This window comes from Mastacembelus armatus, chromosome 2 (assembly GCF_900324485.2).
Source record: "Mastacembelus armatus chromosome 2, fMasArm1.2, whole genome shotgun sequence".
Classification (NCBI taxonomy): Eukaryota; Metazoa; Chordata; class Actinopteri; order Synbranchiformes; family Mastacembelidae; genus Mastacembelus; species Mastacembelus armatus.
The window spans coordinates 6,170,620-6,195,879 of record NC_046634.1 but is presented as its reverse complement, the minus strand read 5'-3'; the positions used below and the strand labels follow the sequence as shown (position 1 = coordinate 6,195,879).

General features: G+C 39.5%; 1 protein-coding gene across 5 annotated transcripts in view; it reads left to right on the top strand.

Moving 5' to 3' along the window:
* Positions 1–23,428, top strand: part of atp11a (ATPase phospholipid transporting 11A) — a 46,907-nt gene extending 23,479 nt beyond the window's left edge. For 3 of the 5 annotated variants that reach the window (XM_026301549.2, XM_026301548.2, XM_026301550.1), the window contains 29 exons: positions 2,826–2,948; positions 3,126–3,215; positions 3,470–3,550; positions 3,678–3,785; positions 4,598–4,726; positions 4,851–4,954; positions 5,041–5,088; positions 5,544–5,608; positions 5,717–5,798; positions 6,601–6,751; positions 6,837–7,034; positions 7,132–7,245; positions 7,558–7,617; positions 7,694–7,860; positions 8,511–8,582; positions 9,136–9,209; positions 9,350–9,453; positions 10,267–10,448; positions 10,922–11,173; positions 11,393–11,570; positions 11,721–11,823; positions 12,137–12,282; positions 12,412–12,471; positions 12,554–12,681; positions 13,241–13,376; positions 15,394–15,459; positions 15,594–15,697; positions 15,899–16,064; positions 18,924–23,428. In XM_026301549.2, coding sequence (XP_026157334.1) covers positions 2,826–2,948; positions 3,126–3,215; positions 3,470–3,550; positions 3,678–3,785; positions 4,598–4,726; positions 4,851–4,954; positions 5,041–5,088; positions 5,544–5,608; positions 5,717–5,798; positions 6,601–6,751; positions 6,837–7,034; positions 7,132–7,245; positions 7,558–7,617; positions 7,694–7,860; positions 8,511–8,582; positions 9,136–9,209; positions 9,350–9,453; positions 10,267–10,448; positions 10,922–11,173; positions 11,393–11,570; positions 11,721–11,823; positions 12,137–12,282; positions 12,412–12,471; positions 12,554–12,681; positions 13,241–13,376; positions 15,394–15,459; positions 15,594–15,697; positions 15,899–16,064; positions 18,924–19,205 — 3,573 coding nt within the window. In that variant the 3' untranslated portion in view covers positions 19,206–23,428. Of the gene's footprint in view, positions 1–2,825; positions 2,949–3,125; positions 3,216–3,469; positions 3,551–3,677; positions 3,786–4,597; positions 4,727–4,850; positions 4,955–5,040; positions 5,089–5,543; positions 5,609–5,716; positions 5,799–6,600; positions 6,752–6,836; positions 7,035–7,131; positions 7,246–7,557; positions 7,618–7,693; positions 7,861–8,510; positions 8,583–9,135; positions 9,210–9,349; positions 9,454–10,266; positions 10,449–10,921; positions 11,174–11,392; positions 11,571–11,720; positions 11,824–12,136; positions 12,283–12,411; positions 12,472–12,553; positions 12,682–13,240; positions 13,377–15,393; positions 15,460–15,593; positions 15,698–15,898; positions 16,065–16,468; positions 17,300–17,658; positions 17,764–18,923 lie in introns of all 5 variants that reach the window. The other 2 variants (XM_026301551.1, XR_003295387.1) reach the window with 2 other exon arrangements.
* Positions 23,429–25,260: the final 1,832 nt, after the last annotated feature.

Below are 25,260 nucleotides of genomic sequence, written 5' to 3'. Positions count from 1 at the left end.
TATGTAATATATGTAATCTTACCTGTAGACATGAAGATCTTCAGGGGGTAGATCTCACTCTAAATTTTAAAAGAAATTTTACCCAAACTATATTCTTCTCATTGTGGATGACGTTAAAAAGCATGGGAAAAACTTAACACACACATTACACAAGTGACAAAAGAACAGAAGTGAAGCCTGTCTGCTCGTCTAAATATATCCTGCGGACCAGTGACTACAGGGGTAGCGTAGAGTGTCATTGTACTGTGTGCTGCTCTCATACATGTTTGATGTTACAGGGATGTGTGCGAGTGTGTGTGATCCCTGAAAGGCTTCCTGTGCTTTCTACTAACGTGGCTTTAAGGAAAGTGGATGTGGGTGCTGAGTGAGACAGACAGAAACAAAGCCTGCAAAAGCTCTCCATCCTTCTCTCCTGACCACAAATGTTTCCCTTCCAACTATAAATACGCCTCTGAAACCTGCCGCGTCCTGAAAGATGAAACGCCACTAACAGTGATTATCAAGGTCCAGAATAGCCCAAAGTCTAGAGTTACATTCAAAGGCTAAAGGCCCAACCTCATACAGTTCAGGTTTATTTTATAAGCCAAGCTTTTATTTTGTAAAGATGCTGTTTCATTTGATTAAACAGAGAAAGGCTTTCATGTAAAAAGCCCGAATACGGATGAAAGCTAAACATAATCGATATGAGAGAGATGGTCGGTTTAGAGGCCATCCAGGTTGTGGTGAGAGATGGAAAGAAAAGAGCTAAAAAAAAACAGTAAAGCTGCATTACAGGCAAAATGGAGGAGATGACAGTAAGAGAGGAGGCCCACTAATTCTCAGTCAGTGCCATCTGTTTCCACCGTATCTGACCAACACAGGTACATGATGTTCATACGGGTTCTTCTTATTGTTCTAGTACATATTTGTTCTGACACACAGTACAAACACAGGATTATCATTACATGTTTCTGCAAACTTGCATAAGAAGGAAAAAGCAAAGTTTAAGTACTGAAGTGATATTTCACAACTCACAATAGTACACCAGCATGTATGTGTACATAGCTGTACCTTCAGGAAGTGTGTAAGAAATGTGTTAGGTGAAGCAGACGGCACAGGCAGGTGGGGGAGAAGAAGAGGAACATTAACACTGTGTGGGCGGTGGAGTTGGCAAGTGGTCGGCGGTATCTGGTTTTCATTTATCTCATCCTTCACTGCAAATCAGATATCAGCCAGTTAGTGTGGTCCTCCTCTTAAATGATGGATGTGATGTTAGATTGATTATACTTTTATAACTGTTTACAGGAAACACATAACCTGAGCTGATTGTAATAGCAGCACAAAAATCAGTCTCAGTTCTGGCCTAAAGAAAGGTAAAGAGGCCAGTGAAGACTGTAACGGTACAGTTTCATATCAGTTTTCCCTTTTTTTGTGCTTCCCATAGATAACTGGAGGTCACAGGATATAAATAGCTTTCCATCTTCAACATCATCTTAGAGCAGCGAGTTAACAGTTACTGTGTGTGACTATGAGAGATGCAGAGGAATAGGGAGAGTATAGAAACTGGGCCATGCAGCCTCTTGACACTCAATCTCATTCACCGGCCACAGATTACTGTCACCTCTTGTTAGCATGTGTGAATGTGTGTCTGTGTGTATACGGGCTATTAGTGATGAATTAAAAAACTAACACCATGATTATTTGTTATGATTGCTGTGATTTGCAGCAGGGCTTTGGTCATGTATAGAAGATTCTCCCTGACTGAAAGAAAACAAACAAGCGAGAACAGAAGGAGGGAGAGGATTAGCTGTGTTTAGAGTTCAGCTGGCTCGTCCAGGCCTGCCTAGTATTCCGTTTACTACAGTTGAAAATGACCAAGTGGTTAAGGAGGGCTACTGCCTGCTATGACATGAATGTCCACTGGACATCATTAAAACCCTTGTTTGACTGAAGCTGTTGATGACCATTGTCATCTTAAAACATTTCCAAATTGCATGTCAAAACAAATAGTGTCAGGAATTATAAAAGCAGTAGACCCCCACTCTGATTCCAAACAAGCGTTTTTGTTGCATGCCCCACCCTAAAATACCTGAAGTACTTTGAGCCCAAAGATCTGACTCGCATGTTTCAGGTTTAACTGGAGGATTAGTATCAGCCCAGCAGCCTCCCCCTTTCTATGTAGTTTTTATGTGTTACTATGTATCTCATTTAACCAAATCTGATACTCTGGAAAAACCATGAACCAATCTGACATTAACAAGAAGCGGTCAGGAACTGTACCTGTTTGTCAGAGCAATGCAGCAAAACTGTCAGGGTTTTTGAGAAATGGAAAGAATGAATGAAATCACTTTATTAAATTGAAGTTGTTTTATTTGATATGAATTCAGAAGTATCTTTTTTTTCGCAAAATCAGCTTTATTGATTTTAATTTGAAACCTACAGAGAAAAAAAATCAGGTCTCTTATCAGTCTGTGAATATGTATGAGGAAGTGTCTGTGTGGGTGTGGGTGTGTGTGTTTGTGGTTGTGTCTGTGTGTGTACTGCATTCCAGTGTGAGTCACATGTTTGTATTGTGGTAACAAAAGCTCCCATTCATTGAAGAAAAATTTCTCATTCATTCTAACCCTCTGTAAACATCTGTGAATCTATGTTACACACACTCAGCATACAGTATTCTATTATTGGTCTTTAGAAGGTTTGTGATTTTGTGTGTGTGTGTGTGTTTTAATGTAAATATTTGCCTAATTTCCCATGAAAACCTCTGCAGTTAATTGTATAGTATATCACTGACAGAATGCAACTATGTTAATGCTCCAGCACTAAGCTTGTTTTGTTTTTCCACGCAGTGTGTTGGTGAGGAGAACTGGGTGGACAGCAGGACAGTTTACATTGGACACAAGGAGCCCCCCCCAGGAACTGAGGCCTTCATACAGCAAAGATTTCCTGACAACAGAATAGTTTCGTCCAAGGTCAGGGAAAACTCCCACATGTGCACTCAAAGAGCAAAAATAATTCAATAAATTCTTAAAAAACAAAACCCTTCCATTGTCTTCATGTCATTAATATTGTCACAGATAACACAATGGCTCCCATTTTGTGCTGACAATCAGTGTATTGTTTGATGTAACACTGTCTCATGTTTCCAGTACACATTTTGGAACTTCATCCCAAAGAATATGTTCGAGCAGTTTAGGAGAGTTGCCAACTTCTACTTTCTCATCATATTTCTGGTTCAGGTAAGAGGCAGTTTTTCTTCACACTGGCTCACATTGTTTTATTACATTGCTCACTATAGTCCCATGCTTCTAATAGTGTAGTATGAATGTATATATGAAGGTTCATCCAGTATAATCAATTAAGCAATCTCTGAGAATAGGAGGAGAGAGGATTGATATTGATCTTAGATGCTGTCTGTCATTTTAAAGTATTCTTCTGCCCTAAATTTGTGTTCACTTATTCAGTTACTTGTGTGTGTGTGTTGTGACTTCAGCTGATCATTGATACTCCCACCAGTCCAATCACCAGTGGACTTCCGCTTTTCTTTGTCATCACAGTGACTGCCATTAAACAGGTGAGGCCTGAGGGTATCATGACCAGTCTGATTTTACTACGTTTGCTTCATAGGCACTGACATTAAACACTACTGTGCTAGTAAAACCTACACAGACCTTATCACTTCGTGCCTTACTCTCTGTCAGGGTTATGAGGACTGGCTGAGACATAAAGCAGACAATGCTGTCAACCAGTGTCCTGTCCACGTGGTGCAGCACGGAAAAGTGGTTCGCAAACAAAGTCGCAAGCTCAAGGTATGTGTGTGTTTGTGAGTCATTAGATAAATCACTGTCACCCCACATAACCTCCATTTGTTTGGCTCATGCTGAGGGATTTTCCTGCTACTAAGCTGTGTGTGTGTGTGTGTGTGTGTGTGTGTGTGTGTGCGTGTGTGTGCGTGTGTGTGCGTGCGCGTGCATGTGTGTGTGCGTGCGTGTGTGCGCGCGCGCGCCTGCGCAATGGTCACATTGAATGCAATGTCGTTTTTAAATCTATTACATTAACATATGCTGTATAATATACTCAGAGTGAAAACAGAGCTAAGAAACAGCTGCAGAGGATCTGTTGCAGGATCATCAGTCCTGTGACAGAACAAATGTTTGTGACTGTTGGCTGAACTTCAGAGCTTTGCAGGTGGCAAAGCAGAAGGTTAGCTTGTTAGGAAAAGTGCATTAGTAATACCAATGGGATAAGTGCCATGGTATCCTCAAAGACTCTAATTCTAGTGGTTTTTATTTTTCATTCAGTGCCCATAGGAAATCCAGTACAGTCTTTCTCCTCTTTATGTAAAATATAGAATATTAAACTGAAGATGCTAGTGCAGCTCCACAATTCAAAGGGTAGAGACAAACTAGCCCATGTTGTATTGGTGGCCTGAAATAAATTTCAATATGCAAGCACTTCTAGATTAATTGTAGTCATTTGGTTAACGAGTATTCAAACATTGAAATAGAAACCTGTTTAAAATCTCAGAATCATTGTTTGTAAGGGTTACAGTTTATAGACCTTTTTAAAAACCCAATAGTTTTCCAATAATAATGGCATGGCTCTTCTTTGTGTGTCTCAGGTTGGAGATGTTGTCTTGGTGAAAGAAGATGAGACTTTTCCCTGTGACCTCATTCTTCTCTCCTCGTCTCGAGATGATGGAACCTGCTATGTTACTACAGCCAGCCTGGATGGAGAGAGCAGCCACAAGGTGTGTTTATTCATTTATATGACAGAAAAATAATGTCTGAGGGGAAACAGGTGGCACAGGCATATAACCTTTGTTTTCATTCTCCTCCCTCTATATCTGTTTTGATTTTCTTAATTTTCCCCAGACATACTATGCAGTTCAGGATACCAAAGCTTACAGCACAGAGAAAGAGGTGGACTCCATCCATGCCACTATTGAATGTGAACAACCACAGCCGGACCTGTACAAGTCAGTGCAACACAGACATTCACACAGTTGGAAAACTCTTGCACATGTCCTCTCTCACTTCCTCTTGTTGTCTCTATCCTGCACAGATTTGTGGGTCGCATCAACATCTACATGGAAAATGAGCCTGTGGCCAGGTAACCTGAGGACCTTACAAACCGCAGGAATGGCATTATTTTTTCCCCCTGGAATAACTTTGCTAAAGTTTTACAATTAGTCAGTTAAATCCTAAATACTTGCTACTTTAGCAGAAAAATACTCTAATGCTTTTCATGTAACTATTCCCATTACTTTGATTTTTTACAAAGTAATGCATCATTCTGTTCAATTTTCCAGCAATATTATAGATTTTTACAGTTCAGTTAAGGTTTAGCTGTTTTTGTAATGTAACCTTAAAATGAAGCATCAGTTCATGTTTATTAAAACAGGAACAAACATAAAATTATTTGCTGAATAACTTGTTGTAAACATTATATCTGAATTTTAATCAAGTCAAGTACTGGGAAACATAAATACAGCTATAACCCCTTGACAGTGATAGTAATGGGTAAGTCCACATCTGCAGTCTAAATAAGCTGCTGTTTGTTTGCAGGCCTTTAGGATCAGAGAATCTGCTGCTCCGAGGAGCCACACTCAAGAACACTGAGTACATCTACGGTAAAATCAACACAAACACTTTCATATATGTTAGAAAATATCTGTTACTGTTGTTTTCATGTTAACTGCTTGTTTTGAACTTTCGGATTAATGTTTGTTCACCTGTAGCGGTTGCCATCTACACTGGCATGGAAACCAAGATGGCGCTCAACTACCAGTCCAAGTGTCAGAAACGGTCTGCAGTCGAAAAGTAAGTTCTCTCTTTCTTTCTGTTTCACATGGATATAACCTGTTAGTATCAGTTGACCTCCACATGCTAATTCTACAGTCTTTGGCATATTTTTCTCTCAATTAATGCTGTCTTATATAATCATTTATATTTTTTACCCATCCTTCCATCCATCTGTTCACTTTTAATTTCTTCATTTATTCACTGACTGAGGGTCCTTGTGTCTCTCTGGCACTAACTGGATCACTTTCTTTCCATCTGGCGTTGACATACATCTCGTATCCAGATGGCCTGTAGATATTACTGACTCCACAGTAGGTGGATTGCATTTACACTTTCTTGTGTCTTATTAACTATTTGAAATTGTATTTGTCTTCTATTTGCCAAAATGAGCTTGGCACAGCATAAATGTTTTATCTCAGCTGTTTTATTTATACAAGTATCTATTGACAGGTACAGGTTGTTGTTTTTGAGTCTTTGTTTGCCTGGTTTAATTCACTTACTGTTATAATTGGGCTTACACTGCATATACATCCAATTTTCCATTAAACTGACTTCATTTAACTCTCCAGTACTTGTGTTTGTTTGATCATAGGAGTGATGTAATAAATCCAGAGGGTTTAGGGTTGAAAGCGTTACTAACACACAAATTAAGTTTCTGCACCACCAAGTCTAAGTGTGCAGGTAGGCAGGAGTACAGGGTAATGAGCACTGAGTGTTCTGACACTATACAAGAAAAAAATCTTCCATTTTCCAAAACATGAGTATATAAACAAAGAGTATGTAAAATATCTCACTTCCTGCTTCTTGTCTCCCCCTGCAGGTCCATGAATGCCTACCTGGTGGTTTACCTGTGCATTCTCATCAGCAAGGCCCTCATCAACACAGCGCTGAAGTACGTGTGGCAGGCCGACCCCAACAGAGACGAGCCATGGTTCAACCAGAGGACAGAAGCAGAGAGACAGAGACATGTTGTGAGTCTTAATTACAGCCCTGCACTCGGGAACAAAATTAATTTTCTTGATCTTTTGTTCACCTTCTTGCGCTCTTCGTCCTCAGCTGATCCGGGCATTCACAGACTTCTTGGCCTTCATGGTTCTTTTCAATTACATCATTCCTGTCTCCATGTATGTCACTGTGGAGATGCAGAAGTTTCTGGGCTCCTACTTCATCATGTGGGATGATGATATGTTTGACGAGGAGCTCGGAGAGAGAGCTATGGTCAACACATCAGACCTGAATGAGGAGCTGGGGCAGGTGAAATTGAAAAACCTGGAATGCAAATTTTAAAAAATTGAATTTCAATTAAAACAGCCCAACAAATACACATAACATATATCCTGCTCTTTTCCAGGTGGAATATGTGTTTACAGACAAGACAGGGACTCTGACAGAGAACAACATGGAGTTTATAGAGTGCTGTGTGGACGGACACGTTTACGTACCTCATGCGATCTGCAATGGCCAGGTAACGACACCATGGATGGATACATAGGCCTTTATCCACAGTTCTTAATTGCTTTTGTGATCTTGTGACATTCAGCTCATGTGGAATTTGTCAATAAACACACACTAGTAGTATGTTTTATATTATGAAGTATATTCAGTTGTTTTCATATTTTTATATATTTGTATTCTGCTTCATGCATATTTTTATTCAGAACATGCTTTTAGCTTTTTAAGTGAATTGTTTTCTGTTGTCATTTTCTATGTCCTGTATTCAGTACTCTAAATCTGTAATTGTTATTTATTATATTTAACTGATCTGTTTTGCTGTCAGGTTATACCTGGTGCAGCTAGTATGGATATGATCGACACATCGCCAGGTCCTGAGGCCAGGGTGAGCATAGCGTAGTTTGAATGAATTTATGTGTAGTGTGACTGTGTGTAAGGGTAACACCTGGTCGTCCACACAGGAGCATGAGGAGCTGTTTTTCCGGGCGCTGTGTTTGTGCCACACAGTGCAGGTGAAGGAGGAAGAGACAGTGGACGGGATCAAACATGGCATCCACCAGGGAAAATCCACGTCGTTATACATCTCTTCATCTCCTGATGAGGTGGCGCTGGTGGAGGGCATGAAGAGGTAGAGGGCACGGCCACAGCTGTCTTTGTTGAGGACACTCATGGGCAGGATATCAATTACAATAATCCTCAATGCCTTCCTAACCTAAACCTACTTCTAACTTTAAACCTAAAACCAGGTCTTAACCAACCAATCAGTCTTTGAAAGCATGTCACGTGTTTTTTTTTTTTTTATTCCTCTGGCTTGTCCTCTGACTTATACAGCGAAGCGACTTGTATGTTTATATCTATTTCAGAGTTGCTAGTTTTTTGAAAAATAAAACCAAAAACACCTCTGTGTTAACTTGGTAAAAGATGAAGGCATATACAGTTATAGTATATAGTTTATCATTTGCTGGTGACATGTCCAGGGTGTACCCCTGTCTTTCACCCAAAGAGAGCTGGGATAGGCTCCAGCAGATCCCTGTGACCCTAAATGGGAAAAGCGGGTATAGATAATAGATGGATGTTTATCATTTGTCCTTATTTGTCACCCAGTATGTTTCATCTAACAAACTCAAACTGTATACTCTTACTGGTCCTCATACTTGAATACAGCTATCTGCGCATAGAGTATTCAGACACATTTAGTGTCTCTACCTGTTTTCACTCACATTTCATTTCAGTTCATTCACTGCATTTCCAATAACAATGTGCCACTCTGTGCCGTAGGCTCGGTTTCACCTATCTGCGACTCAAGGACAGTCTCATGGAGATCCTGAATAGAGAAGATGAGATTGAGAGGTGAGTGTGTCCCTTTGAAATATTGTTTTTCTCTTTAACCCTCAGCCACACTTCTTTTATCAGCTTTTTATTTATTTTAGAGGTTATTTATAGCAAACCCTCCATCTTATTGTTTGAGATTTTTCACTGCAGGTTGGATTATCCATATTAGAATTTTCTGAAAAACTAAAACAAGCATTATCCTATATTTAATGACTGTTTTGGACCTAAGCTTAGTTACCAAGGTTTGGTTAGCAACTTCATGATCAGTACTTGAGTTTAGATGATTGATTAATGTTTATCTGATCTGCATGTGCAATAATATTACATCATTATGATGATCATGATGACAAAGAGTGTAGCCTAGTAACAGCTCAGAGCAAAAGCTTTCCAGCTAATAGTGTAAATTTAGACCAGTGGAGAACAGAGATGATTATTGTTGGCTCAAAACTTTATTTTCTGCTTTCAAACTAATGACTTCCGGGATTGTAATCAATAAGTTTGATCATTAAAAATTTAATGTATACAGGATAATTTTAGTGGTGTTTTGTGTGCATGTGTGTTTCTTAATCAGGTTTGAACTTCTTGAGGTTTTAACATTCGACTCAGTCAGACGGAGGATGAGCGTTATTGTCAGGGCCAGCACTGGTAATACTTTTCAGACTATTGATGAGCATATGTATGGTTAGTTTTACGTGTGCAGTTTCTCTCTTATACACTTTCTCCTCTTCTTTTTGGCCATGTATGTGGGTGCATGTGTGTTTGTGTATGTGTGTGTGTGAGAGCAGGTGAGTTCTATCTGTTCTGTAAAGGTGCAGATTCCTCCATCTTCCCCAGGGTTATATCAGGCAAGGTGGATCAGGTCAGAGCTCGGGTGGAGCACAATGCAGTGGTGAGAGCACACACAGCCTTTCTCATTCTCTCACTGATCCTTAAAATGACAGAAAGTCCTTTCTCTGCAGCATTTCTGAGTGTTTCAAATGTTTTGTGACTTCAATGGATTTGGTTACAGCACATGACCATGGCGGTTTCTGTGGTTACCACAGAAAGTTAATCAGTGGAGCATGGCCCACTTCCATCAGACAGTTGTTGTGTATTTCTTCACAGAGGGTCCAGGGCACCTTCTAAAAGACAAAAATTTTACTACTTTTCCCCTGTCACCTGTTAGACATTGTAGTTGATTGTTTACATAGTTGTCACTCCAGTCCTACAGTCTGTTAAATTAACTAGCACTTCATTTGATTGAAACAAGATTTGGGAACCCACAAAGAACCCACCCAAAGCCATACTGTTTTCTTTACACACCCACATTTGATCCAGGGAAATGTAAGCAGTAATCAACTAACGTATAAGCAGACAGGTTGCACGGAAGTCCACGCATTAATCACAGAACTAAATATCATACACTGATATTAACACAATGACAGTATCTGAGGGTGTAGTTTTTATTTCAGTCTGCACATAGAAATGACCTAAATAAAATCTACCTGTGGTGGAAATCAGGTCAGTGAAACCTCAGTGCCATGGTTACAAGTAAATCATAGCTTTCAGTGCAAACACAAAGAGGCTTTGCAGCCCACACACTCACATTCAGAGACCAAATTTTAGCAAATATTTGTGTTTTGCTGTTTGTGTGTCTTGATATAGATCATTTAGTTTCTCCTCTGTATATTAGTCTAACCCTGAGTGAATCTCCTCTCTCCAGGAGGGGCTGAGGACACTTTGTGTTGCCTATAAGCGCCTGAGCCCTGAACAGTATCAGGAGGTTTGCCACCTGCTGAGCGGGGCCAAGTTGGCATTACAGGACCGAGACAAACGACTGGCAGAGGCCTATGACCTCATAGAGAAAGATCTGATTCTGTTGGGAGCCACTGCTGTTGAGGACAGGTGGAGGACCTCTTATAATATACAACATTGCTTTTAATTGTATAGAAATCCAATCTTCGCTGCCGTCTCATATGACCTAACTGTACTATCACTTGATTCTGTGTGTGCTTCCATCATGAAAATTGCTGTCCCGTTTCACAGTGAGCCAGAGTGAGGGCAAGTGCCAGTTCAACTCTGTGACTGCACACTCGCTACTAAGGCAATTAAAGTGCAGGCTTAAGGGATTGTTGACCCAGAAGGCATTACAAGGCAACTCATCCTGTACAAAAAGGGCATACAGACAAAGATTCATGTACTGTTACACTGTGTGTGGTTCAGTTAGAGCAGAAGCACAAGTCAATTAGTAGCAAATGTTATTATATTTGTGAAAATGAAACATCTTACTTCTAAACATGTTATTTGTCGGTCACTTTTTAGAGCACTGACATTTTTCTCTTTTTGTGTCTGTGTTTTCACACATTCCTTGACTATAGACTCCAGGAAAAGGCAGCAGACACCATTGAGTCTCTTCACAAAGCTGGTATGAAGGTGTGGGTGCTGACTGGAGATAAGATGGAGACAGCAGCTGCTACCTGCTATGCCAGCAAACTGTTTCGCCGCAATACCCAGATCCTGGAGCTGACCACCAAACGCACTGAAGAGCAGAGCCTTCACGATGTCCTGTTTGACCTGAGCAGGACTGTCCTGAGGCAGCACGGGGGCATGTCCAGGGACACCTTCTCTGGGTGTGTTTGTAATACAGAGTGTGTTTAGAGTGTAAATCATACTAACAAAGAACATGTCATTTGGAATAAGTACATTAAAATGAGAATAATTTGATTGTTCTGAACAGTTTTTAGCTCAGTTGTTTTTTTAAATGTGGCCCTGGATGGTATTTTATATTATTTTTTTGTGTTTCACAGAGTACCACAAACTAATATTTGCCCGGATTTGTGTTTGTCCAGTTTATCAGGAGACTATTGTGACTATGGTCTGATCATTGATGGAGCCACCCTCTCTGCAGTGATGAGGCCTGACCAGGAAGACTCAAACTCAGGGAATTACAAAGAGATCTTCCTAGAAATCTGCCGTAACTGCAGTGCTGTGCTCTGCTGTCGAATGGCACCGCTCCAGAAAGCACAGGTATAGAACTACCTTTTTTTTTTTTTTTTTTTATACCTATAGGAATACCCCTAAAATTGAGATATGTTCACAAAAATAGAAAGAGGCAGATGGTGTTTTTCAGTGTTAAGGAATGATGCCACTTTATTTTTTGCTTTATTGCATTTCTAGATTGTGAAGCTAATCAAAACCTCCAAGGAGCATCCCATCACGTTGGCGATTGGAGATGGCGCTAATGATGTCAGCATGATTCTGGAGGCCCATGTTGGCATCGGTTAGTGCTCTGGCATGTCCTGCCCAGTGTGACTAACAGGCTACACTATGTTAAGCTACTACAACCCACTTGCCTAAGATTTTAAGATGACAAGTTACATTTGGAGCTACACCAAATATATAACACTAGAGCAGAAACACTTTTATACTGCTGCCTAAAATAGTTTATGACGTGTAATTTTGTGTCTTTAAAACCATAAATATACCAAAACAGCACTCATTTGGGGTCCTTTGGGGTCTTTATTACTTCACAGTTCATTATCTAAGAAAATCTGAAATACCAGAAAATGACAAACGTCTGTCTGCTTCTTCAGGCATCATGGGTAAAGAGGGTCGTCAGGCAGCGAGGAACAGTGACTACGCCATCCCGAAATTCAAACACCTCAAGAAGATGCTGCTTGTTCATGGACACTACTATTACATACGTATCTCTGAGCTTGTACAGTACTTCTTCTATAAGGTCTGTAGGCCCATTTCATTTCAAACATGCAAACAAAAAAAGCTACAAATGAACATTTACCATATAGTCACTGGTACAACTACTGACCTGCTGCCCGTGTTTCTCCTCTTGTTTTGTTTCTTTTCCCAGAATGTGTGTTTCATCTTCCCACAGTTCCTCTACCAGTTCTTCTGTGGGTTTTCACAGCAGGTAGGCACGTACCCACAAAACGAATGATTGATCACTAGGAACAAAAGAAATAGACTGAAATTCTGCTCTCTATACTCCTCAGCCGCTGTATGACACAGCCTACTTGACTCTGTACAACATCAGCTTCACCTCGCTGCCCATTCTGCTCTACAGCCTCATAGAGCAGCACATTAACATGGACATCCTGAAGAAGGATCCCTCTCTGTATAAGTTAGTGTTGAGATCAAGCCATGTACAAATGTAGCTGCCTTGCTCCCTGCTCAAGTATGTGCTTTAAGTTCTGATATTTCAAGGTTCAGGTTGACTATTTTAAACCAAATACCTTTTATTGTTACTGTATAGAAAGGGTAATATAAAATGCGGACAAAGAAACATATACCCCCTTAACAAATCAACACAGTGGCCCACAGCTTATACAAAAAAGATTTGACTCCAAAAGGCTGCAGGAACACCTACTATCTCTTGATTCTACATTCAGCATACTTGGTTTGCTTGAGTTCAGACATTTCCAAGTTGAGATCTTGAGGCTTGACGTTGTCAGTCAGTTAAACTGTTTCTTATTGCATGACCTTCAACAATCATTCTGTACATACCATCTTTTGTGACAAATGAGATAGCCTCAAGTCACGTAGTATTTTTAAGGTGCCTAAATCAGTGAGGTATTCATTATTGCACATGCTATGCTAAATCAAATCAAAATATATCATTTACATTTCTTGTCACTTGTAAGACTGGCTGTCAACATGTTATATTGTGTTTATCTTCACAGAGATATTGCTAAGAATTCTTTGCTGCGGTGGCCAACCTTCATATATTGGACTGTCCTGGGTGTGTATGACGCCATCGTGATGTTCTTCGGTGCTTACTTCCTGTTTGACAATACCACCTTTACTAGCAATGGACAGGTAATGCCCATGTGTCTGTTACGGCTCCTTTAATTCAGTTTAGCAGAGTTTTTTGTTTTTCATTTTTGAAAACATTTTACTTTTGGACAAGATTTTATGGTACTTGCATTATAACTAAATATGTAGGTTTAATGTTTAAACTCCTAAGCATTTGACACTTTCGGTTCTACAGGCTCTGTGCTTTAACACCTTCAGTTTGAAAAAAAAAAAAAGGTTATTACATTAAAGTCTCAGCCTTACTTGTAATGAAATTATTGAAATATCTGTGGGATAAACCCCATTTTCAATATAAGGTTTTGTTGTATTATCTGCCCTCCGACTGACAGAATATATCATTTGATTACAGAAACAAATGTGTCAAGGCTGCTGCTCTAAATGGTCACCTTCACAAATATATAAATATATAGAGATGTGTAGATATAAAAGCTTGTTCTTTCATTGACATCCAACACACAACAGCATGGCAGGTTTTCCACCATTTTCCTCTGTGTTTCTCTATTTGTTTCCTTTCATTTTCAAGCAGCGTTACTCTCCCAGAAACCTTTTGGACTGCTTTGAGTTGCTTGATTTCACTTGCATCTAAGATTTTTTCTTCTCCAGCCACAAAACTGTTGTTTATTTTATTATGATTTTCTTCTTTTGGCCCTCTCCTTTTCTTCTTCCTCTCCTCTCACTTTTTTTGTTGCTTTTTCTTTTGGCTTCTCTTTTCTCCTCCCAGCTAATGACAACCAACACACAGATGGTAAGCCTGTCCCTGTCTCTCTGTCATCTCTCCCTAGTTTCACTTTACAGTTTCCTGTTTCATCCCATCACACAGCCTGATACCAGACAAACCCATTATCCATTCACCGTTCGCCTCATGTCCAGCCATTAATGCTTGTTGTAAGCATTTGTGTAGTTAGCTGTTTTTCCCTAGAACCATGCTCATGTGTTCAGGTGTTAAAGTAGTGTTCAAACACCTTAGCTATACATTGTGTGTGCGTTGCAGGTCTGTGTGAACTTTCATTACATGTCATTTGAAACCAAATCTAATTCTTCTACAATTGTTGGTGTTTCTTTTAGAGTGGAGGAACATTGTCTTATATGTAGTTACTGTCCGATCCGTCAGGACTCCTGATAGGTTTAGAGTACCAACCAGAACCAGAACTAAGTAGGACATGGTGATGGAAGCAAATTGGAAGCTTAAAAAAAAGAGAAATATTGAATCTGTATCTCATTATTTCAGAATAAATTTTATTGCCAGGTACAGCAAAGAACAATTTACATTACTAGGAATTTGTCTTGGTGTCTGCTGCAAACATATATAGAGATGTACAGATCCATCAAGCAACAGTATTTTACATTGGAAACACTAAGTTGTGTTGCAAAGCAAATCATTTCATAAAACATGTTTTAATTGTTGCTGTGTCATTGTTGCTGTGTCACTATTCACATATTTTATTTATTTTGATAACTTGTAAGGTAGCCTTTATAAAATACACGTCCTCCCTCATGCATGTGCAACAAAATCCCAGTCTTCCAATTTTAGAAATGAAAAAAGGTTTTAGCATACTGTTGTCTTGTTTTGTGACACATTTTTAAATGGTTGACATGAACATCATTGCTTCTAGTAATATTCAAGTAATGTAAAATGCTTCATCTCACCTGTTTCATTCATCAGTCATCTGATAATCTATTCTCCAGCTGAATGTTGCTACTTGAGCACTCTGCCATCTGTCTGATTGATTGATTCCTTATTGAATAAGTTTATCTCACCAGGCCTCTGGAATGAGCTCAAATGACCTGAGTGCATTTCTTTTTGAATTTTACCCCCCTGATGCATGTTGTGCCAGGTGTATGGAAAGTTTTTAAGCAGTTTCAAACAGCTGCTTCATATGCAATATTATATGAGTTGCTGCAAAGCTATTGTGCACAGTGACGTGACAGTATAAATAGCATTCAAACTGAAGTTTATGTGACCTTAAATATACTAAATATAAAATCATTATATTTAAAGCATGTCATTTTGCTTCCGCAGATGTTTGGAAACTGGACATTTGGGACGCTGGTCTTCACTGTACTGGTCTTCACTGTTACATTCAAGGTAACCACATGCATACGCCATCAGACACACAGAGTCTGCACACAGAAACACCCAGGTGAGGCTGGAGTAAGACTCATGAGTATGATTAAACTCAGCTCTGACATTAAAGATCTGGTTTCATGTCTGTCCTGTAGTTGGCTCTAGATACTCACTACTGGACTTGGATCAACCATTTTGTCATCTGGGGCTCACTGATTTTCTTTGTGGTCTTCTCCTTACTGTGGGGTGGAATCATCTGGTAGGCTGCCATTTTTCTTCAGTTTTTTAGTTATAATAATGTTGGATGGATTACTTAAAGTGGTTTTTGGTATTATTTTATGTAAACACCTGTGTACTGTACCGTTAAATGTCACTTAGACAGGTTAGTAGGTTTGGTTAGTAGACACACCTGAAATATTTTTTATATTGCTACTATAATCTCTACTGTCTTCTCCTCCAGGCCCTTCCTCAACTACCAGAGGATGTACTATGTGTTCATGCAGATGTTGTCCAGTGGGCCAGCCTGGCTTAGTATAATTCTTCTGATAACAGCCAGTCTGGTGCCAGATGTGGTGAAGAAGGTCATCTGGAGAGCACTGTGGCCCACTACTACTGAAACCATACAGGTGGATACATGTGCATATGTTTGTTGTAGATATATACATAAAAATGTAAAAGAGTAGTAAGAGAGTTTGTAGTTCCACCAGTATAATTATTGTAGTCAGAGGAAGAGGATTGATGACCATACTTCACATAAACATGCTTCTTTTTCCAGCTCTTAGATAACTGGATAGTAAGAGAAAAAATCTAGCACTGGTTGCTTTGAAGCTCAGTTTACAGGCAGTAGAGCACTCCATCTTTGCTGTGTCATTATTCAGTTCCAGAACTACTGGAACCAAACATCTCAGTACATTTGGGTCACACTGGCAGTGCTGGAAATGGTCTAAAACATTTTAAATATTTTTAATAGTCCTTATTAACTGTGGTAATGCAGTGTGCCAAATGTCTAATGATGACTTTCGGTCAGCAGATGTATGCTGGCTATGGCTACTTCCCTGCCCTATTGGATGTAAGTCTGTTAACCCCCATATCTGTGTGCAGTGCTCCTTTATTTCTAAATCAGATAAGTACAACTGAGACAGTGAAAGTATTTTCAGGAGCTAATACTCAAAATAGTTTAACCGAGAGCTTTCACTTCTCTCTGGAATCGAGTCATATGGGAGCTGTTGAAAACAGGTGCAGCCACAGTACCTGAATAGCTGGGGACTTTCCACCAAGCCTGTATTTATAATGTTGTGTTTGAGAAAGATCAGTTGTTGTGCAGTGACATCAGCCTTTCTGGATTTTGTTGTCAAAATCAGAAAAGAAAGTGGCAACAGTTTGTAGTTTGTATTCTGTTAAATGTGTTTGAACTTTTGGCTTCTAGTGACCTTAAAAAAAACTGGTACATTTATTTTCCCTTAACCTACCTAATACTGTAACTGTGGCTTTGCAGAGCAGCTCCTAAATTATAGGAGCTTATTAATATATGTCAGATTTTTTTGGGAGCAACCTTCTCTTCTCATGGGTGTTTAGATCTGAAGATTTCCTGTTTTAACAAACCTTTCTGGGAAAGTCTAACAAGGACTCTTGCTTTCTCTTTTCTATCATAAGTTATCAGGTGGCATTTTGAAAGATCTGACTTTTTAACATCCTTCCCTCTGACTTTCTGGTTCCTTCTCCTCTCTGCCCTTACTCCCGCCCCCCTCTGGTTCTCATCCATGGCAGACTAAACGTCGGTGCCTTGCCTCCGAGCCCTCCACCATCTTTATGCTGTCCCAGACCTCCAGCAGAATCAGTTTCTAACCCAGCCCTCCCAGAGGTGACCCTCTGCCTTTCCTCCTGTCTCTAACCTGTACAGTATATGATCCCTCGTTTTCTCTGTTTTCATTTTCTGTGCTTATTATTTTTTACCATCCCACTTTTCTCATGTCCACCAGTCTTATTGCATGCCATTGCATCTGTGTCTTGATTTACACAAGCCAACTAAAGGACAAACAACAAAACAGCCTCTAGTGTAAATGCAGCTGTGTGTGATGTGTGGCCTTCATTGTTTTTTTGCTTTAGAAGTCTTTTAAACACTGAAGTGAGACCATGTGTATTTAATGTGTATGTGGTAGAGTTTTAATGTTTGTGTCTGAATGTGTGTGTGTTTGTGTCTGAATGTGTGTGTGTCCACAGCGTGTGAGGGATAAGAAAGAGTATGAGAGGGCCATAGCCTACAACTGTTCTGACTCCTTACTAGATGAAGTAGCTGTCACAGAAGCCTAGAGGGCTTCACACACGGTAAAACACACACCCTGTCACCGAGTGTGTGGGTGGGTGGGTGGGTGTAATGGTTGGACTGGATAATGGTGTGGGATATTTGAAGTGAAGATGAGGTTTGCTGTGGTGTGTGGTTTTCCAGATTTGGCTCTTGGATGTTGTGTGTGACTAACATTTTTGGGTTTTTTGTGTGTGCGCCTTTGTGAAGGTGAAGTGCTGAGTCCTGTTTACATGGAGCTCTGGTGCCCTCCACTGGCCCCTTTTAGGATCGCCACAGAGGCAGAATATTGTTTACTCACAGTGGGACTGAATGTTCATGCATGTTTAGCATTTTTTACTTGCATGGTATGGTTTGGTTCTATAAACACAAGTTAATGTGCACTTAATGTGCTTGGATCTGAACCGACTGGATGGGATATTAGCATCACAGCTGGCCAGTGAGGATAAAGGCAGTGCTATACTTTATTAATTAAATGATTGAATTGTCCGGTATTGCCATCTGGCCTTCAGACATCCCTCCCTCCCATCCTCACATCATGTTGTAGCCTTTTCTTTAAAACCTCTGAGCTGTAGCATAAGAAGAGTAAGCCCATTTTTCCTAGGAAATGATTTGATTGACATTGCAGAACATTATGTTGTTACATGTCTGTTGAGCCACTTTAACAACATCCAGTCTTCTGGGAAAGCTTTCCACAACATTTTGAAATCTGACTGCAGAGAATGTGCTCTCTTTTAGTCACAAGAGCATTAATAAGATCCAGTACAGAAGACGGCCTGGCTCCTTTTTCCAGAGTTGTTGCATGGTCAAAACATCCACACCAAACTGGGGAAACCATTTTTCTGTGGATCTAACTTTGTGCACTGTGTCACTGTCATGGTCCTCTCCTAACTGCTGCCACAAGGTTGAAAGCACATAATTGTCCAGAATATCATTGTATAGTGGCAGTAGCCCAAAGCATAAAAACAACACCAGACACTATGAAAGTTTGTGTCCACAGATTTTTGGAAATCTAGTGTTGAACTCTGGCCAGCTGGGATAACAGTGTCTCCTCCAGCTGCTCTGAGAGCTTTTTCTAGTACTGCACAAGTAAAATCTTTTCATCTTTCTTTCTCTCCTTCTTCCCCTTTCTCCCCCTCTTTCCCAATCTCATCCATTGTGCTTTTCCTCCCTCTTAAAACAGAATGTGGATAAACTCTATAAGGGCCAACTCTCTGAGTTCACCCCCCTGGCGTCTCTCCATGCTCCACCGAAGGCTAGTAGCCAGCAGCGGGGCTTGGGCAACCAAAGGAACGCTCCCAACCCTCGAAGGTCTGAATCCTTTAACAAGAAAATTATGTTCACACGCTGGCAAAAAACACCAGACTACTGCACCTTCACCCCTCTGCTCCGATGCGCAGATAGCTCGCGCCACCTGTGGCAAGGACACGCCTATGGTGGGGCAGGGCCTGAGACCTCCGTCTGATTTAATCCTGTGTGGTGTTTCTTTTCTATATTCTGATATCAGAAATCGAACTGAACCAAGGAGTGAATGTGATAAATTGGCCTGGAAGCCGACCAGGTTCCCGCTAGTAGAATAACAGAATTTATTTATGTTATTGAGCTGGAATTAAATCATGTTGATAATAGCATGTACTGTATCTGTAGTCCATCTGTAATGGATTACAGTGAAAGTGACCTTCATAACAGCATTGTGGGATGACTAGAAAGGACTATCCACAGGCCCACTTAAGGGCTCACTGTACTGATGTCACAACAGCAAATGGACTCAACACTTCTTTTCTTAACGCATACTGTATGTCACACTGGAAATATGTGCACTGGCCCATTACATCAGTCTGCCTTTGACAGCAGGCAGCTGAGGTGTACTTGACTATAAATATTAGAATTTCTATGACTTTTTAAAAAAAAGGATTATAGTAATAATCATGTGTTGTGACTGGACTTCTGCATGATGATGACGATGATGAAGAGTAACAGTGCTTAGGCCAGCTGGAGCTTTATCTGACCAAACATTGTCTTTTCTTTAATTTCTATCATATTTCTCTCTCTCTTTCCTTTTTCCATCCATCTGCTCTGCCTCTTTTTAGGACAAACTGGTGTTGCCTGTGTGCAAATATATTATCCCGAAATACTCCATAGGACTCTGGGGTCAGATCCTGCAACATTGTAAGGAGGAGTGTAGTAGAGCAGTGAAGCTTTAGTGTTGGAAAAGTGCATTGAGTTATTGTATATTATGTCTTAAAGAAGCTCAGCTTCCAACACCTAAGCTTTAAAACTCATGTAGGTAGTGTAGTATGTTCGCTGGGATAGATGTGTGTGTGTGCTAATACAGTACCTAGCAGCTGTGTTAGTGTGTGTATTGTGTTAAACTCTGCAGGATATCCTTCTGTCTTTAGCACTTTAACTATGAATATTCATCTTATATTTATTTATAGTTATGAGAGACTTATCAAAGTTTTTATGGTTTATTCTTTTAGAAAAATAACCCAATAGAAATGATTGTGTTATGGCTTCCAAGCTGTTTCTTACTGCCTTAATGTCACCATGTAAATACCACATTATTTTCCACAGAGATCGTTTACCAAAGAAACCGAAGACAAATCCAACCTCCTGTAGGCAACAGCTGAGAGACATAATATAGACTTAAATAATTAGTTAATAACTGCAAAACACTTTAAATGAAAGTGGCAAACAGGAATAATATGTAATGTAGAGGCATAAAAATGCACTTATTTCCTTTTTTTTCTAAACGTGGGGTGCATGTTGCTTTTTTCAATTGAAGTTTCATTTTTTAACTACATACTTTTTTAGCTCACTTGTGTTTTAAGCATCTTAAAAATGAACATACAAAATGTTTCCTTATTCAGATAATCACAACACACAAAAAAATGTTATCAAGTGCCCCAGTTACTTGTTGCCTTAAATAGTTTTTTCTTATAGTCATCTAACAGTGAAACTCAACATGCATCGACAAAAATAGAAAACAGAACAAATCACATATAAATTATAATTAATACAACCTATTTCCAAACTCCCCCTGCTGATGATCATATATCATCATTTAGTGGAGATTTTATGAGATATAGAGTTTAAGTGAGCAAGTACAAGTCAGTGCACAGCCATTAAAACACTGTAGTACACAGTAGATAGTACATTGTACCATACATTGTATGAAAGACAGATTATAGCATCATATAGCTCAGTGTTCCCCCACTTAAAAGCCTTATGCTGCTGTTATAAGAGTAATGAGGCCTTCACTCTTTCCAGTTTCAATATTTATCTTCTGTCTTTCTAGTTATCTCTCTGTCTTCCTCTCATTCTCCCTCTGCTGAAGTGAAGTAGAAGTTTTCCTACTGCTGTGTCAGCTGCTCCACCCGTCTGATCATTCTCATCATCACCCTGTCATTTGTTTCGGCCATTCCTCCATCTACTGATCCAGCCACTCGTCTGTCCATCCACTCTGAGACAGAGTAGGAATGATGCTTTGTACTCTGTTTTTCTTTCATTTTAAAGTATTACTATGAACCAAAGCCTTGTTGCTGCTACTGTAGAGAGACTTTTACTGTACCTGCTTTACATTAGGTGCCTTGTGGTAGTTTCTGTGTGTGCTAATGTGTCTTTGCTTGCTTAAATTTTACTACTACAATTAGGCATTTGGATGGTACAAAAGTGCTGCAGATGATGGGTGCATAACTGAGGAGAGACTGAGAGAATGGAATAGCAAGTAAAAAGGTGAATGTAAAATTTTATTCTTCACGGTTCTGTGATATTTCCCAAGAACATTTAGTGGGAACAAACCCAGCGCTGAAATAATACAAATGACCACTTGCACCAAAACATTCAGTGACTATTGTTTAATATCTGTGTTGAATTGTTTTTGTTCCACCTGTTTTGTCCAGGAGGGCATCTGTTATTGTCTCCTTTAATGTATAAAATTCCCCCTTTTTTATTGAGTTTACTCAGCAGTCAAAGCTGGAAAAATGTATGTCTGATGATGTCCTTAATCCTGAGAATCTTGTCTCTATATATCTATAAACTTTGAATCTTTATTGAAGTACAAAACTTGAAGAGCTCAAGCTCTATATGACTGATCAACTGTGGTCGGTCAATGTTACAAACTGGGATTTTCTGTGTATGTTTTGTTAAATATTATGATCTCTGACTTGCTTCTCCAGACTGTGGATTTCTATATGGATATGTATATAGAAATACCAGTGCAGCAAAGGGTTCTTATGCTGTTCATTCTGAGGTAAAAATACACTTGTCTTTGTCTTGTTTGCTAATTAAAGCATCACTTCAGCCAAATTACAAAGAAATTAATAAATAAATCTCACTTTCCCCTAGCAGTTTCTGGCCATGCTACACAAGAAATGCAATCTAGATGGTGCAGGTAGGGAATGACCCAGTAGCAGGGACACAGTTTCTGAACAGATATTGTAGCTTTGAGGAGTAAGAATTTAAATTTTATTCCTCTCCATTGTATTGGTGTAGGGACAGAAAGGTCACAGCCAGATCTTCAAAAAAGCAAAATGATCTGCATGGTTCAGTGCCACTAGAGGTAAGTGAGAAATTACGGTATATTTTTTGTAATTTGGGTAATGTGACCCTTTAATGTTCTCAGGATTGTAAATGTAAACACATAATCAAGGATCCTGTTCTTGCTTCTACTGTGTCTGTGAATTCAAGTTGGACTGATACAAGTTCTTGAAGAGAGATGTTTTCATCCAGTGCTCTGTGCCAGTATTGAGTACATTTAAATATGGCACTGTTTTCCCATCTAAATCCATACTGTAATGCACAATCAGTTACTGGAAATCAAGGTCCGATGTGTGCAAACACTTGATGCGATGTGTTCCACTGCACATTTTCTAATCGCAGAAAGTGACTAATAATGAATCCCAGCATCCATTGTATTTGAAAATAGTTTGTCAAAATGAAGGAGTTCTCATAAACAGGAACACCTTAAGTTTTAGAATATCTGAATTATTGCCATAACCACCTTCTCGGCATGAGGTAAGGCACTCAAACCCTGAATCTGTTGAGAGTCCACAGAAAACTGGCATCTAAATAAAAACATCACTCGATACAAAAAAAATACCCACAGTTACTGTCCAGCTTTGTGTATGTATGTTAGAATTCATGTTCATGTAAGGCTTTGTTACTTTTTTTTCTGGGAACAGTATTTGATGTGTATGCAGACACTGGACATGCATGTATGTTTAGCTTCATGTGTTTAAAAAGGTTTCTGTGGTGTTAGCTCAGATACACCCCTGCACTGAACTGTCTTGTCTGATGATTGACCCTAGGCTGTAGAAACATTCAAAGCCATTAATGGAGAATTTCAGTCTTAACTGTACCAGTCACTCTTGTCCCAACTGTCCTGATCCTTTAAAACGACCTAAACTGACAGCCTTCAAACATAATGCTATCTCTTCTCTTTTACAATGTATTATTGTATAGTGTTCTATATTTCTCGTAACCAATGGTACATATAAATCACTGTACACTCAGATGCAGTATATATAAATGTAGTTATGTTAATTGATGTACAGTTTTTGTACACAGTTTTTAACAGAGTCATATGAAAATTTCCTTGTGGATCTTTTGCCAACCATTCTCTAGCAATCAGCAGCAAACAACTGTACATTTGCTTCAAAATAAAAGCCAGAAGTGGAAATGTTAAAACCTGGGTCCTTTTTTTTGATGATTTATAGTGATGGCACTTTGTGTTTCATCCACAAGGATGCAGCAGAGTATTTCTGATGGCTCAGGCCTTTTGAGGGCTTTCTAAGATCTGAGTCCAAGTCCAACACCGGAAGAGTTTCTAAATATGTGAAACTGATGAAATACAATCAAAAGGATGTTTTGTGAGGTGAAATTAGAGCATGTGCATCTAACTAACCTGTGTTACCATGTGCTGTGTTTTCTCAAACTATACTACCAGCTGTGATGAAAATGACAAGAAATTTTTACATTTAATGTGTTCCCCAAAGTTGCTTCAGGGCTGCTGTCTGCACCATCTGAGGACGTCAACAAGATTAGGATGAAGGTTTTGGATCGATTGGATTCTCTTCATCCTTTTCACTTCTCATCTGCGTTGATCTCCACGTCCTCTCCTCCACAGCTGGCAGCCGATGAGACCTGCTAGTGTGTCTGACAGGGATGGAGAAATATCTGGGACACGACTGTCAGAGGTGAAATCTCTGAAGAAAAAAACTGCACATAACAAAAGTAGATGGTGAAAAGCGGCAGCATGTTTTTATTGCATAGTTTACCTTCCCCGAGATGTTTTTTTTTTTTTTCCAGTAGCTGTTTTTACCAAGTTAAAGTGTAATGACTCATTCAGTCATTTTCAAATTGAGAGCAGAACGACCAACCTCCCAGTCTTTTACCATGTATTTCATCAACTTTAACACCACTTAACATTTCAACTAAAAATATAGAGTATGTCCACCTTTCATTTTTTATGGCATATTACTTATACTTACTTAGAGATTCTAAAATATTGAGAGGTGGGAGGTGTAATTTAAGGTGTAACCAAGTCCTTTACAACCTCTTCACCACCTGTTTCCTTCATGTTAAACTGCTCGAGGTTGTTTTGCTCGAAGCACATTAGTGAGGCATTATAAGACACTTTTTTGGGGCAGATGGTTGTGAGGGTTTAAAAAAGAATGTTAGATTAAGATTAATTCACACCCTCAATCATACAAAAATACTCAGCATATTGAGAGGTAATGGAACAGAGACAGAAATGGGACTGGCAGAGAAATGTCTGGATGTAACTCAGAATCAAAGGCACTAAGTAGATAGTTAATTTTCCATCATGCTGAGAGTCAGACATATCTGTCACAAGCTGCATAAGCAACTTGGCGCCAAGAGGTGACAATTTAATAGTATTGTTTCTTCCCCCAATTCTTAAAAATAATGATTTATACTCCACTGATATAAATAATTACAGGTCCATTTCCAACTTTTCACGTGTCTCTACAATTCTTGAATGGACAATAGCAACTTTATTCCAGCCCCAAGTAACCTCTCTGAGTCATTTCAGTCTGGTTTTTGACCCAAAAATAGAACAGTCCTTTTGACAGTTCTTATCAAAGTCATTAATAACCTCCTTGCAGCAGATGCTGGCCTTCTGATCAGACTCATCCCACATCCTTTGATACCATCTCCATCACCATTATTATTATAATATCTGGCTGGCATCGGGGTCAACAGCACTGCATGTGTTAGAAATTTTAATGCCCCTTCTACTGATGTGGGACCATTAAAAATAAAAGCTAGCAGAAACTTAATTAATAACACACAATTAATCAAATGAGTTGTGGATTATGATTATGGGCTCTGGGTAAGCTGACAAGTTAAAGAATTGAAGGCAATTGATTTGTGGAGATTTGGACACCTGTAGTGACAAACGTGTGTGTTGCTGCACAGTTCTGTGCCCAGCAGTAGGTCTGACACTCCAACTGGTTTGAAATGATTAGACCCAAGACACACACACGGCCTTGTCTTAC